Source organism: Chrysemys picta, chromosome 1 (genome assembly GCF_011386835.1).
Source record: "Chrysemys picta bellii isolate R12L10 chromosome 1, ASM1138683v2, whole genome shotgun sequence".
Taxonomy (NCBI): Eukaryota; Metazoa; Chordata; order Testudines; family Emydidae; genus Chrysemys; species Chrysemys picta.
In genome coordinates, this window is record NC_088791.1 from 23,559,906 (window position 1) to 23,572,782 (window position 12,877).

Consider the following 12,877-nt stretch of genomic DNA (forward strand, 5'->3'; position numbering starts at 1 on the left):
ACCCCTCAAAAAGGAAACGGTTTACTATCTGTGTCACTGGTAAAGGACTTGCTCCATCTCAACTGGAGTCTCTGCAGTCCTAGAATACTAATGTTTTCACCCTTTACAACTGAAGTCTGAAGGCATAACCTTCCTAAAGGTCTATATAGCAGCAATATCTGCTCATGACAATTATGTTGTCTCTCATCCTACAATCTTCAAATTCCTTAATGGCACAGTGAAATTGTTTACCTTTATTAGGGAGCCCATGGTTTCACAGGGCCTAAATACTGTCCTATCAAAGCTGATGGGCCTCTCATTATAAGCCTCTGGCACAAACCTCTCAACATCAAAATGGCATGCTCATACCAATTACATTTTCTAGGAGTGTGAGTTAGTACTTTGTAGCCCATTCCACTTTACACTGTGGTTCCTAGGAGACCCCATCCAAGCTTCACACCTCAAATGGATTCAGATTTCCACCTCTCTCAATATATTTCCCTCCCCATGTTTTTACCCAGATTCCATTCCCACTCAGGAAGATTATCTCCATTTCCTAGATGTAAAAAGGTTCTCTGTTTTTACTTGGGAAAAAAAAATCGTTAGAAAATCAAATAGATTGTTTATAGCATATGGGGACAGATGTCAGGGATAATCCCTTATGAAACAGACTCTCACTGGATTAGATGTATAGAACATTACCAGTATATTTTATCTTTAAAACCAGTAATCCATGGTTTAAACCTCACCAAGACCTCCCACATTATCAGTGGCATCTCTTAGGCAGGTTCCTCTTATGGAGATAAGCAAAGCAGAAACTTGGAGTTCAGTTCATCGTTTCACCAGATGCTTACTACTCCTTGGATTTAGCATGGCACTACAATTACCAGTTTAGGAGAGCGGTGCTATTGTCCATATTTAGCTAAAAACTCCTAGCCCACCATCATCTTGGTGGAGTACCGCTTATGGGAGGCCCTCAAAGAAGAAAAGTCACTTAATAACAGTTGCTCAAAGAAGGGCTGTGTGTATTCACCATATTGGCCCACCTTTACCTCTACTTCAAAGTTCTACATATCACCACAATTTGGCAGTCAGGGAGAAGGAACTCTAAGGCGATTGCAGTGCACTCCCTTAGACAGAAGAGCAATAACATCACCCTCACAAAAGATCCCTCAAGAACCCTTTAACTGACATGGCTTTTCAAGGGAGTTCGGCGGCCTGGTATCTGGGGAGCCATATCCTACAAGTGGGACTACGCTGAGGCCCTGGAAGAAGAAAGCCGGGCTTGCCCTAGGGCACTGCTTTACATCGGAGCAGTGCATCAACACTGGATGTGTTGCATTGGCATAGTACCAGCAGTACAAAAATCCCTAATGTAGCCAAACCTTTAATCTTTAACCTTCTTGAATGAAGAGCCTAGGTATGAGCCTAAAACTCTAACCAATGTTCCAAAGCAAACTATTAAGGAACTCTGATATAGGGCCCTATTTTCAAAACTCAAGTTCTAAGTTATATATACAAAATGTGTTTGCATGTGCGAATGTATGTTTCACATAAAAGAAAGTTTGTGATAAATTATACACATCACAAAAAACACAAATTGGGAAAATAATTACAATCAATTTTTCAACAGGTTAAATATAAAATATGTAATTGCTTGACAGAGCTTTGAAATACAGCAAAGATTCAAATTACCCGAGCAGAGGTTCATGTCCTCCAACAGTTTCAAATACTTTGCTCTATCAGTCTCCCCTGCTTCTGCAGAGGAGTGGTTCTCCTTTAAAAACAGAGCCATACCCCTACACCCCCCGCCCCCTTCACTATGGCTAACCAGTTGGCTTCATTAAGGCTTCAACACATTAAAATTTATGTTTGTAGTGTACAAAAAGCAGCAGGCACCCACACATGTGAAAATTTCGGTTTGTGACTTGCTGGTTTTCTGAGGATATTAAGACTAAATCTAGTTTGACACACCCACAAAAACGCCACTGAACAGCACAGAAAGACAAAATTCAACTATTGTAGAATCCAGGGCAGAGGCAAAACACCACCGCTAACAAGGTCTGAGGTGTTAAATCATATTAGTTGGGAATCCCAGGCAATGACCTTAAGAGCTTTAGCAGCAAATAATGGTTTTGCTATGAGTTTACTGGATTTGTCAGGGATCAGTAAGTGAACCACCATATAGCTGACAAATCCACTTCCAAGACAAATATATAATGACAGGGAATAAAGAGGACACTGGTCCAAGCTTTGGGACTTTATATTCAGTCCATCACTAGTTGCAAGAAAGCAATGGTGAATTCATCAGTGACTATTAGCATCAGACATCTCATTAACCATTAAAGCTACAAATGCCTAATCCTACTGACTTGTTTATATCCAGCTTCTCACTACTGCAGGGTGTTTCTAGTACTAGCAGATCCTAAGTTCAGACCTTAAAACTGTGTACATCGTTCAGTTACTATCTTGCTATAAGTCACAGAAATTCATATATAATTTTAATAGCTGCTATCTTAAAAAGTGGTAGAGCTACCTAGACTGTAAACTAAGAAAGAGACTCTTTATTGCATGTTTATGCAGAAATTCACAACAGGACTCTATGTGAACATAAATAATAATATAACTAGAAACTGAAAACCAGAATGAAGCATTCATCTCCAGCAGTTCACAAACTATTTGCTGCTAAAGTCTTGTCATAATTGACATTTGAGGAAATTTAAGATAGTCACTTGCATAATCAGCAATATTCAGAAGACCAGTTTCTCAACTTTCTAATGCTAGATGTTTCTGGGTTACAATTTTCCTAATGTGGATGCAGACTGAGATGTAGAAATCCTGTGGGGAGGGGAAGAGGGGGAACATGGATCATTCAAATGCTTTCAAAATGGCTCGCTTCCTCAACACAAGACCCGCTTTTTGACCATAGATCAGAAATGTTTCAATCCATGTGTTAATATCTATTTTACTTCCCGTTCTATAAGACAGCAAAACACTTCTACATAAAACTCCTCCATCCTACAACTCAGACCACTTCTGGTGAAAGTATTGCAACATATAGTGATAGGAAGACTGTTACCACAAACAGGCTCATACAACAAAGGCCTCGTCGACACTAGAAAAGTTAAGCTCAGTTATTTATCATGGGTACAGCTCCACCAGTAGTAACAAAGTGGTTTATGGGTCCCATTTTGCCTAATGCAGGAATCCTAGAAAAGTTATTTCAGTTTCAAAACTGGATTTTCAAACACAAACATCTCAGAACTGTTAAATTTAAGAGATGCATCTCATCTGAAACAAGAGTTTGTAAAGCTCATTATCATTAAAGGACCAATAGTTTATTAACAAGGAAGAAAAATTAATGAACAGTTCAGAAAGCTCCTGCAAGCGCTTATGTAAGTAAGTACTTAACTTTACTCATGTGAGCAGCCCCAATGACTCCAATGGAGTTACCCATGTGAAAAAAGTTAATCATGTGCTAAGTGTATGTAGGACAAGGGCCTAAGAATATTCCATTTTAAGTCTACATTTAGCCATTAGATTTCCAATAGCTACATATCACACAACCCCATGGAGGTTTAAAACAAAAACAAAAAGATAGACAAACTTTTCTTAATCATTGTTTCACCAATGATAAGCACATTTCAACAGCTCCAACATGTAATATCTTCATTACTGTGTACTGCATGCTTCTGTAAAGGCAGCCCGTTCAGAGCTGATTGCAGAGATTTTTTTCACTGTTTTTCTGTTGCCTAGTTCCTGTAAACTCCTACTAAATATTTAATTAGGTGCTTTTGCTAGGTATATTGATGTCAAGTACAATACATATGTCTTTAAAAATTATATAAAACAGGATTATTACACACTACCATTTGACTTCAAAAATCCATCTATTATTCCAGTGAACTACAATATTTGCTAGTAAAATTCCTTGAAAATATCATCTTTATAAAAGGCAGGTAGCTCACATTTTTCCCATTAACACCTTATTTTCTTATTTCAATATCCCTTTTTTAAGGAAAAAGATTGTACTTGTATAACGTCAGCACCGACAGATTAGAAATTCCAGTTATTTGGAAGCTGCAATGTCCTGTCAGTTACCCCTGAATCTAGGGGAGAAAAGCAAGCTGTTTTCCCACCACAGTTAATACTGTGGTATGGTTCTGAGAAGCATCTTCTGTTCATTCTTAAGCCTGATAAGCCAATCAACTGATTAGATGGCAGAACTGTAAGGAACAGTATTAAGTTCTAAGAGGACAAATACTTTAAACCATAACAGCTAAACTAAAATCAGTGCAATAGACATGTAAAGATGTGCTTTTCCTATTAGAAGCAATATCAATATTGGCTATTAATAGACCTGACTTTATACAAGTATGGTAAAAATACCATTGCTATGTTGAGTTAATGGTTCTCAATCATACTGGGTCTATGACCCAGAGAAATGGCCAAAATTGACTCACAACTGACCATACCCATAATCCTTTGTGCTTGTAGAGATGTGGAAGCGAGATCACAGGATATTTTTTATATCATTTTGTGTGTTGGCAGACAGCATGCTGATAGAGATGCTTCTCTCCACCACTTACACAGCACTCAACCTCAGGGAAGCAGTGCCTCCAGAGATTTTGCAGATAAACCCACCACCTCTGGCATCCCACTTTCCATGCCCACAGCTACATAGCAACTGGGTTTGGGGCAAGAGACAACAAGCTTGGGAAGGAGAAGACAAGGAAATAACCTGCTTCTTCCTTTTCCTCCCCAGGAAACTTCACACACCAACCCAACCCCAATCAATGGGTGAGAGGCATAAGATGTCTCTTTGCACCTCAGAGACAAAGAGCTGAGTCCAAATCTTCTTGTGTCAAGAACACAGATTCCTGAGGCACAAGACTGTCTCAGCATGAAAAAAATTATTTTCTCTGTCCCACTAGTCAAATTGCTTGTCCATGCCCTAATTATTTAATGCTCAACCATGTCACCCTTATTTTGAGTCATTTCACTGACTTCCAATTTGCCTGTGTAATAAATTCAAAATTCTTGTCCTCACTTTCAAGACCTTACATTATTCAACACTTCTCTACATTTCTGACTTGATCTCATTTACTGTTCCCCACCACCACAAGTGCTTATTCCTGGTCACAGTTCAACACAGGGCCAACTGATATCTTTGGTCATGTTGTAATAAGGTTAGTCCAAACAAAGCTTGACGGTAAATACTGAAAAGTCCAGGGACAAAACTTTCTTGATGACAACATCGGGTCTCCAGGCTATCAATTAAGTTCTCTACACTCTTCTGATGGAAAGCCGTTACACCACTGTGTGCTAAACATTAAGACTGTATACAGTTTTGCCCCAGCTGTGTTGGTCCCAAGTGATTAGAGAGACAAGGTGGGTGAGGTAACATAACATTAAACCCAGACCTGAAGAAGAGCTCTGTGTAAGCTTGAAGTCTGTCTCTCACCAACAGAAGTTGGTTCAATAAAATATATTATCTCACACACCTTGTCATTCCAACAGTAAAATAAAGTAACTTAAATTAAGGTTAAAAGAAAGTTAAAAGTGTACTAAAGTTAACATCCAACCCTGCTAAACAACAACTTCATACGCTTCTGTCAGACAGTTTAAAAAAAATCTTAAAAAGTTCTGAATATTAGAAAGTTTGGAAGAACACTTAGGTTATGTCTACACTAGAGACCCAAGTTGCACTGCTGTAAAATATCCCATGTAGCCGCTCTATGCTGATTCACTAGGCTTTTTTTATTGAAAAAAGTTTTTTGATCAAAGCGAATGTCTGTTTTTTCAACCAAAAAGTAGACAACAACAAAAACTGTTAGAAGTTTTCAATTGTCAGAAACTGAATCTTTTTTTACCTCTTCTATGAAAAACAAAAAAATTCATAGTAATTTTTAATTTTGAAGTTTCTTCAAGAAAACAATGAGCATTTGCCAGCTTTATTTACTACAATTCAGTAATAAATTTTACAAAATATACACCAAAGAGATTGTATACCCTAAAGATCCGATTGTTGGAAGATCACCCCTAAGAATGTGGGATATTTTGACTCAAAAAGATAAAAAAAAAAAAAAATCAAGAATAAATTACCACAACCTAGTGTCTCTAAGGCAGTGGTCTCCAAAGTGTGGGGCATGCCCCTTTAGGGCACAGCAAGGCACTGAGCACCACCCAACCCCACTCCGCTCCCAGACCGGCCCCCAACCACAGCACAGCCCTACTCCAAGTCCCAGCCTCAACTCCAGCCCTGGCCTAGCAGCAGCTTCGCTCCCAGCTCCCCGGGGCGTGGACAGATTCCATTACAGGTAAGGGGTGGGGCACAAAATAAAAAGTTTGGGGACCACTTTCTAAGGCCTACCTTAGTTGCACTGGCTTGACTAAAAGTGTGATGTTAAACTGATTTAGCTAAACCAGTGCAACTTTGTGTTTAGACAACATTTAAACTCAATTGTTATTTAACATTGGGAAGATAAATCAGGATCAAACCCAATGAGAGACAATCCACACAAAAAGTTACCCTAAATCAGTTTAATATCAAACCTTTAGTTTCACCGATACAATTTCTGCTCTTATACAAGCCCTTAATAAAACATACAATGAAAAAAAGCTAGAAATACTAATATTTTCAATATGTTTAACACCTAGCATTTGAATATATGTGTTAGCACAAGAACCAACAAGAAACACTTAAGTCAGGGTACTGAAATAAAAATAGTTTTTGTAGATTCTAGAGCATTGGTTCCCAAACTGGGGAGCGTGAAGAAATTCCAAGAGGGGCATGAGGCTGCCTGGCCCTTGAGCTCCCGGCCGGGGAGGCTAGCCCCCAGCCCTTCCCCTGTAGCTATGCCACTGCGCGGGCAGCACGGCTTGCGCCCGCCCACCTCCCAGGCTTTCCAATAAACCTGTCCTGCTGCTATGAGCAGCCTGGTAAGGGGGTGGGGGAGAATGGCAGGAGGTCCCAAAGGGCAGTCAGGGGACAGGGAGTGGTTGGATGGGGTGGAGGTTCTGGGGGAATGGTCAGGAGACAGGAAGCGGGGGTGGAGGGCGGAGGGTTGGACAGGCGTGGGAGTCCCAGGGAGCCTGTCAGGGGTGGGGGTGAATAGAGGTTGGGGCAGTCAGGAGACAGGGAGCAGGGGGGGGGGGCTCGATGGAGGGGGGTCCTAGGAGGGGGCGGTTAGGGGACAAGGAGCGGGGGGGGTTGGATGATGGTAAAGGAGAGGTGGGGGGCGTGAGGGTTTTTAAAAAATTAAAAAGGGGGCACGATGCCAAAAAGTTTGGGAACCACTGCTCTAGAGTAATTTTGTCCCTAGCCTCTGTTTGCCAGAAGCTGGGTATGGGGGACAGGCGATGGATCACTTGATGATTATCTGATCTGTTAATTCCTTCTGGGGCACCTATCATTGGCCACTGTCAGAAGACAGGATACTGGGATAGATGGACCTTTGGTCTAACCCAGTATGGCCGTGCTTATCTAGCAAGAAAAAACACCAGGAGAAATAAACCAACTTTGGTGCAGGACAGATGGCGAGCCACACAAATAGGTCAAGAGGTATTCCCTGAATTATGGGCCTCTTCATGCAGTCCTTAATTATGTAAAAACTTAGTCCAATTATTTTCAATGGGTTCTTCCTGCGTAAGAACTTTAGGATCCAGACCCAATAAAAATTAACCCTCTGGTTTTCACAGCCCATTTTAACTGAAGCAAGCTTTTAACTCCTGGGTTATGCTATTCTCAAAATGTATTGGTATGAGCAGATTAGCTATATACACTGGGACTGCATGAAAACTGTACAGAAGAATATGTATTTTCCTATATTACAAACCCTGAATATGTGAAACTTTTAATTAAGAAGAAACAGTTGCTGAGAGGACATTATTATTTGTGAAATACAAAAGTGAAAATACAATTATTTAAAAATCATGCTTTTTAAAGGGTATGTTCAAAGTGCTTCTATGGATGTCATGCAAATGTTTGTGCATACTATAACTGCACAAGTTAAAAACGCCACAGAAAATAATGAAATGTTTAAAAAACAAATTTCAGTTGGAGCTTGTAGGCACTACCATAATAATAAAACGATCAGTTTCTATCACCTTCAAGAACAGAAACACTTTTAACACTGACCCCACATACTTTTAACCTTTCATGCAACAATCAATGGCTGAGGAAGCACTGCACTAACCAAACAGGCCTGACACTGAAAAAAAATCAGTTGTTTCCTTCATAAGAAAAATGTCAAGTGCATGAATGCAGTGTAGGACTACATTTGTTTTTCTCCATACAAGGTTTGTTTCACCTCTACATCTATGCAGGAGAGAACTTAAGTTTCCTGTGCAATAGATATCCAATGTGCCATTTTAGAAGTTAGAATAGAAAAGAAGAAGAATTGTTTCCTGTGCAAAAAATATATCAGAGTAGTATTCTGGCAGTCAACATTTCCTGAGAAAAATCAGAAAACTTTTCTTTTTGAAATTACCATTAACTACTAACGCAGCTCCTAAAAGGCAGAAAAACCATGCAGTTCATTGAGTTTGTATATGTGAGTTAATACATTCCTGTTCAGTTTGTACTTTTAAAATATATAATATAAGATACCTCACAATAATAGTGTAGTGCAAATCTCACTTCCCTCATTCGTGGGTTGATACTTTTAAAAGTATCTTCTGCTTATAAGGAAGGATTATGCCACATCTACTTTAGTGAAGGGTTTAAAATGCTCACTTCCGATTTTCTGAAACCTCTTAAAAACTTTCTGGTTTACACATCCCCTCATTCCCCAGACACTTGTAAGTCTGTTAAAAATATGTCAAAAAACCCCACCCCAAATAATCATGGAAAGGACTAACAAACTACTGCATTCATACACTTGTGGCAGGAGACAAATATATAGTGATTCATTGAATTACAAATCGCAAAAAAACCCAGTCACAAAAGGTCATTTAAAAATAGATATTTAAAGTGTAGGCAAAATAAGTGTTCCTCGTGGAAGCAGAGCATTTGGAGAGTAAAAGCTGTACCTTTTTGTGTGTCCCTTTAATGCCTGCTGTTTCAAAAGGCGGGTGTGAAATGAATGGGCATGTCTACAGGGCGTCAATGTTAAAGTAAAAATCGTCCAACCCAAGGGTGCTGTCTACAACACTGATCATTACAGTTTCCAAACTCTCTTCTTCTAAGCCAGCAGAGGCCAAGCGCGCCGCTCTACGGGGGGGTGGGAGGGGGCGCTGCCTTCCCTATCCCCACTCCCCGAGCACTTGTAAGAGGCATGGAGGCCACAAGAGCATCCACGGTCCCGTCCGCGAGTGATCATCATACAGGACAACATCATCTCTGGTGCCACGCGCCACGTCTCGCCCTCGGCAGCGGGCGCGCAGGAGTGTTACCCGGAACCGTGCCAGGCCCCGGGGAGGGAGTTACCGGCTGCCACCAGCGCACAGGCGAAGCAGGATCCCTGCCCCGAGGAGCCCAGGCCCGGCAGGCACAGAGCAGCGGACCGGGGGGCACCGGGCCCACGGGCCGGGAAAGGCGGCAGCCCCGTCCCTTACCTAGGAGGAGCAGCTTGACCTCCCTGGCCGCCTTCTCGCCATCCTCCCGCAGGTTCCTGTCGATCATCTTACTCCGCTCCACCGCCGCCTTGTCCTCCGCGCTCAGCGTGCAGCCCATCTTGGGGGCGGTAGGTGGTTAAGGATCCCCCCTCCCGAAAACCCCCCGTCTAGGCGCCCGGGTGACAGCGCTCACCCCACACACGCTCACCGGGGGGGCACGCTCCACAGACAAGGCTCAAAGCCGTTTCTGTCCGGGCGTGAGTGGAGCCAACGGTCCCCGAGAGCAGGGACCCGCTGCCGCCCTCCTCTTCCCGAGCTCCCTCAGCCCAGTGATGCTGCCCAGCCCCAGCTCCCAAGGCGCCGCCTGTCTCTCGCTCTCCTCAGCAGCGCGCGCACTCCAAACAACACCTCGCGCGGGGGAGCGCGCGCCGCTCGCTCGCGTACAGTCTTTCTCGCTCTAGGTGGGGGGGGGGAGGCAGTGCGCGTGCGCAGGACAGCTCGGGTTAAAAAAAGCCTGGGGGGAAACTGGGGGGGATGGAAAAGAAGGGGGTAGGAAACCCGGATGAAAAATGGGGAAGGGGCAAACCACCTCTCCCAATCCACTCTGCGTCGGCGTGACGTCACCGGGCCGACAGTTTTTAACGAAAATTCTGTTAACGGAGAGAACGGAAGAGAACCGTTGAAGGGATTTGAATTTCAACGGTCGCAGTACCAGACTCTACCAGTCTTACTGAAGGGAGGAGTCACCCATGCAAGACTGTACCAACAGGAGCGGGGGAGTCCCCCAGTTGACTGGGGAAAGTAAGCCCCGCCCACCCGTTCACTGTGGCTATACCGGCCAGGGGAGCGCATCACTCAACCCCGACCGAGCTCCCTGCAGTGGGGGGGAAAAGCCCTCCAGTAACCCCCAGGGGTCAAAACTCATGAAACTCTTTTAAAAGGGAGCGAGGAGCCGCTAGGAACCGCCCTGTCGCTCGCTTGCTAACAGAAGGAGAGGAAGGAGGGGCCTGTAGCTCCGCCTTCTCCTGTGAGAAGAGCGTGGGCTCCTGACGGGAGGGGATGGGGTGCTTTGGCTTCAGCAGCTCCAATTGGTTATTCTGCCCTTGAAAGGGGGGGACCAAGTGGGTTGGGCAGCCAATCAGAGGCAGTCAATCAAATTGGGCAGTCAATCAAATTCGCTAGGGGGGGGTGGAACTTCTGCCAGGATGAGAGAAGTCAACGTCTCTCCATGGCAGGAGTTGACCAGAGGCGTGGCTGACCTATCCTCCATGCGGCTGCCACGCCACCCATCTGGGTTTCACCCAGCCAAGTATCAGAGGGGTAGCCATGTTAGTCTGGATCTGTAACTCTTTGTTGCTTTTTACCCAGGCAGTTCATTTTGGGGGTTCTGGGTCCAGCTGCCATTTAGGGTTGCCTGGTGCCCAAAAAGGGGACCTGGCAGTGTCTGGTCACATGCACTGAATGGACACCAAAAGTTGGGTTACCACACGGCTGGGGGAGATGCCGGGTCATTAACCCATTCCAGTCCCTGCTCAGCCAGGGCTGCCTCCTACCTGTAGGCAGGCTCCTTGTCAAGCAGAAACAGCTCCAGCCCCAGCTCTGGAGCAGAGGAACCGCTGGGGGGCAGAGGGGTGAAGGGATATCTAGATGATTCAGAAAGTGGAGGGGGAAGAGGTATGAGCAATAGGGATGGGCCTTGGGGGAAAGAGGCAGAGCAGGGTTGGGGCCTTGGGATCCGGTTACTAGCCATTAGAAAGGTGGCAACCCTAAGCAGTAACTGGTTCACGGTCCCTGGACTGCACTCCCCCTGTTTCCTTGCCATCACAGTGCCCTCACCCAGCTACAGCCAGACTGGGCCCACTCTGCCTTTTAGGCCCTTGGGTGCAGGGGAGGGTAGATGGGGTGCAAGGGCATGGGCCCAGCCAGCTGAGCTTGCCCAAAAGAACCTGGGCTCCTGCACGTGGGGTGCACACGCACTAGAAGCAGAATCGATATGGACAACACAGGTCAAAGAACTACTGTTACTGAAGAAGATGTCACGTTCTCTCTTGGGAATAGTGAGCAGTATTGTATAGTTAAAGATGAGAAACTTATAGTTCCTTCTGATTTTCACACACTAAAAAAATCCCCTCTGTGAAAATGTCCACAACTGACTTCAACTGAAGTGTGCTTGTTAGGTTTTTTAAGTTTGAGTTTATTTGGTATCAAATTATGGTTGAAAAAATTTCTTTTGTAAATGAAGAAATTATTCCCCATTAAAATATCTTAAACTCTCAAACTGTCTGAACATAACATTTCAAACTTGGTATGATTTAAGTCCTCACTCAGCAAAGAAAATGAAGCCAAATTTGAAGAAAAATGGTTTGGTTAACCAGCAGCGGGAAACAGCTGCCTGGGCCAGAAGTCTTAAATCTCAAATGTATAATTAGCAGAATAAAGGGAAGATGCATCTCTCCTCATTCTCCCTCCTTCACCACAAGAATCTGCTTCCTGCCCTGCTCTTCCCACCCCAATTAGTTCCCAACTCTTCCAGCCACATGTGCTTTCCATGCTCAATTTTGGTTCACTTCTGGCACCTTCCCCCAACCACCCTCTTCCCCAAGCTATTTTCCATTAAAAAAATGAACAACTTTTTACTAGCTCTGCTATTTATTAGTGTTATTACATATCAAAATAAACTATGGTCTACTGTGGTTTTTGCACTGCCATGTGAGAGACCTAGTGTCAGTCTCATTTCTCAAACCAGAGACTTTTGGGAGCAGCTGCATAATTTACTCATTTCCAAGAATGAAGGGGGTGACTAATGCTACCACAGTGATCCTTAAAGTAGATTAAAATGGATGAAGGAATGGTGGCCATGAAATAAAATCAGGGGGATTTGGGTCACTAGGTTAGCTATTTGAGGGGTTGCAAAAGTGATGTGTATGAACTTGCAGATGAGCTTTTGTAAAATAACCCAGTTCCTTTGTACACATCTACTAATTTAAGAAGAGTTATTCTGATTCAATCACTTTTAACTTACTCCTTTTGAGCTAAGAATCACAGCATGTTTGTATTGTTCATCACAGTGGCTCAAATTTTGACAATAGGACAGATCATTCCCCTTGAGACACGGATTTGTTATAAAATTTGGGGTGGAAGTATACAGAAATGAAGAATTTCATCTCCACAGTATCATTTCCCACATATCCAAAAGCCTGGGTTTTGCAAGTGAGATGGAGCAAAGGATTAGAGGAAGCAGATAGCAGACAGCTGCTCTCTTTGGTATCATACCCTCCCTAAAAATCGGAGCTATTTTACCACTTTCTCCTCTCCCTGAGGGAGGGACTGGGGCAGCAGG

At 43.5% G+C, this 12,877-nt stretch overlaps 1 protein-coding gene across 1 annotated transcript in view; it reads right to left on the reverse strand.

Moving 5' to 3' along the window:
• Nucleotides 1–10,558, reverse strand: part of GNAI1 (G protein subunit alpha i1) — a 69,586-nt gene extending 59,028 nt beyond the window's left edge. The window contains exon 1 of the mRNA XM_005296971.5: nucleotides 9,538–10,558. Within this exon, the coding sequence (XP_005297028.1) occupies nucleotides 9,538–9,655 (118 nt within the window). The 5' untranslated portion in view covers nucleotides 9,656–10,558. The remainder of the gene's footprint in view (nucleotides 1–9,537) is intronic.
• Between the last annotated feature and the right edge of the window lie 2,319 nt (nucleotides 10,559–12,877).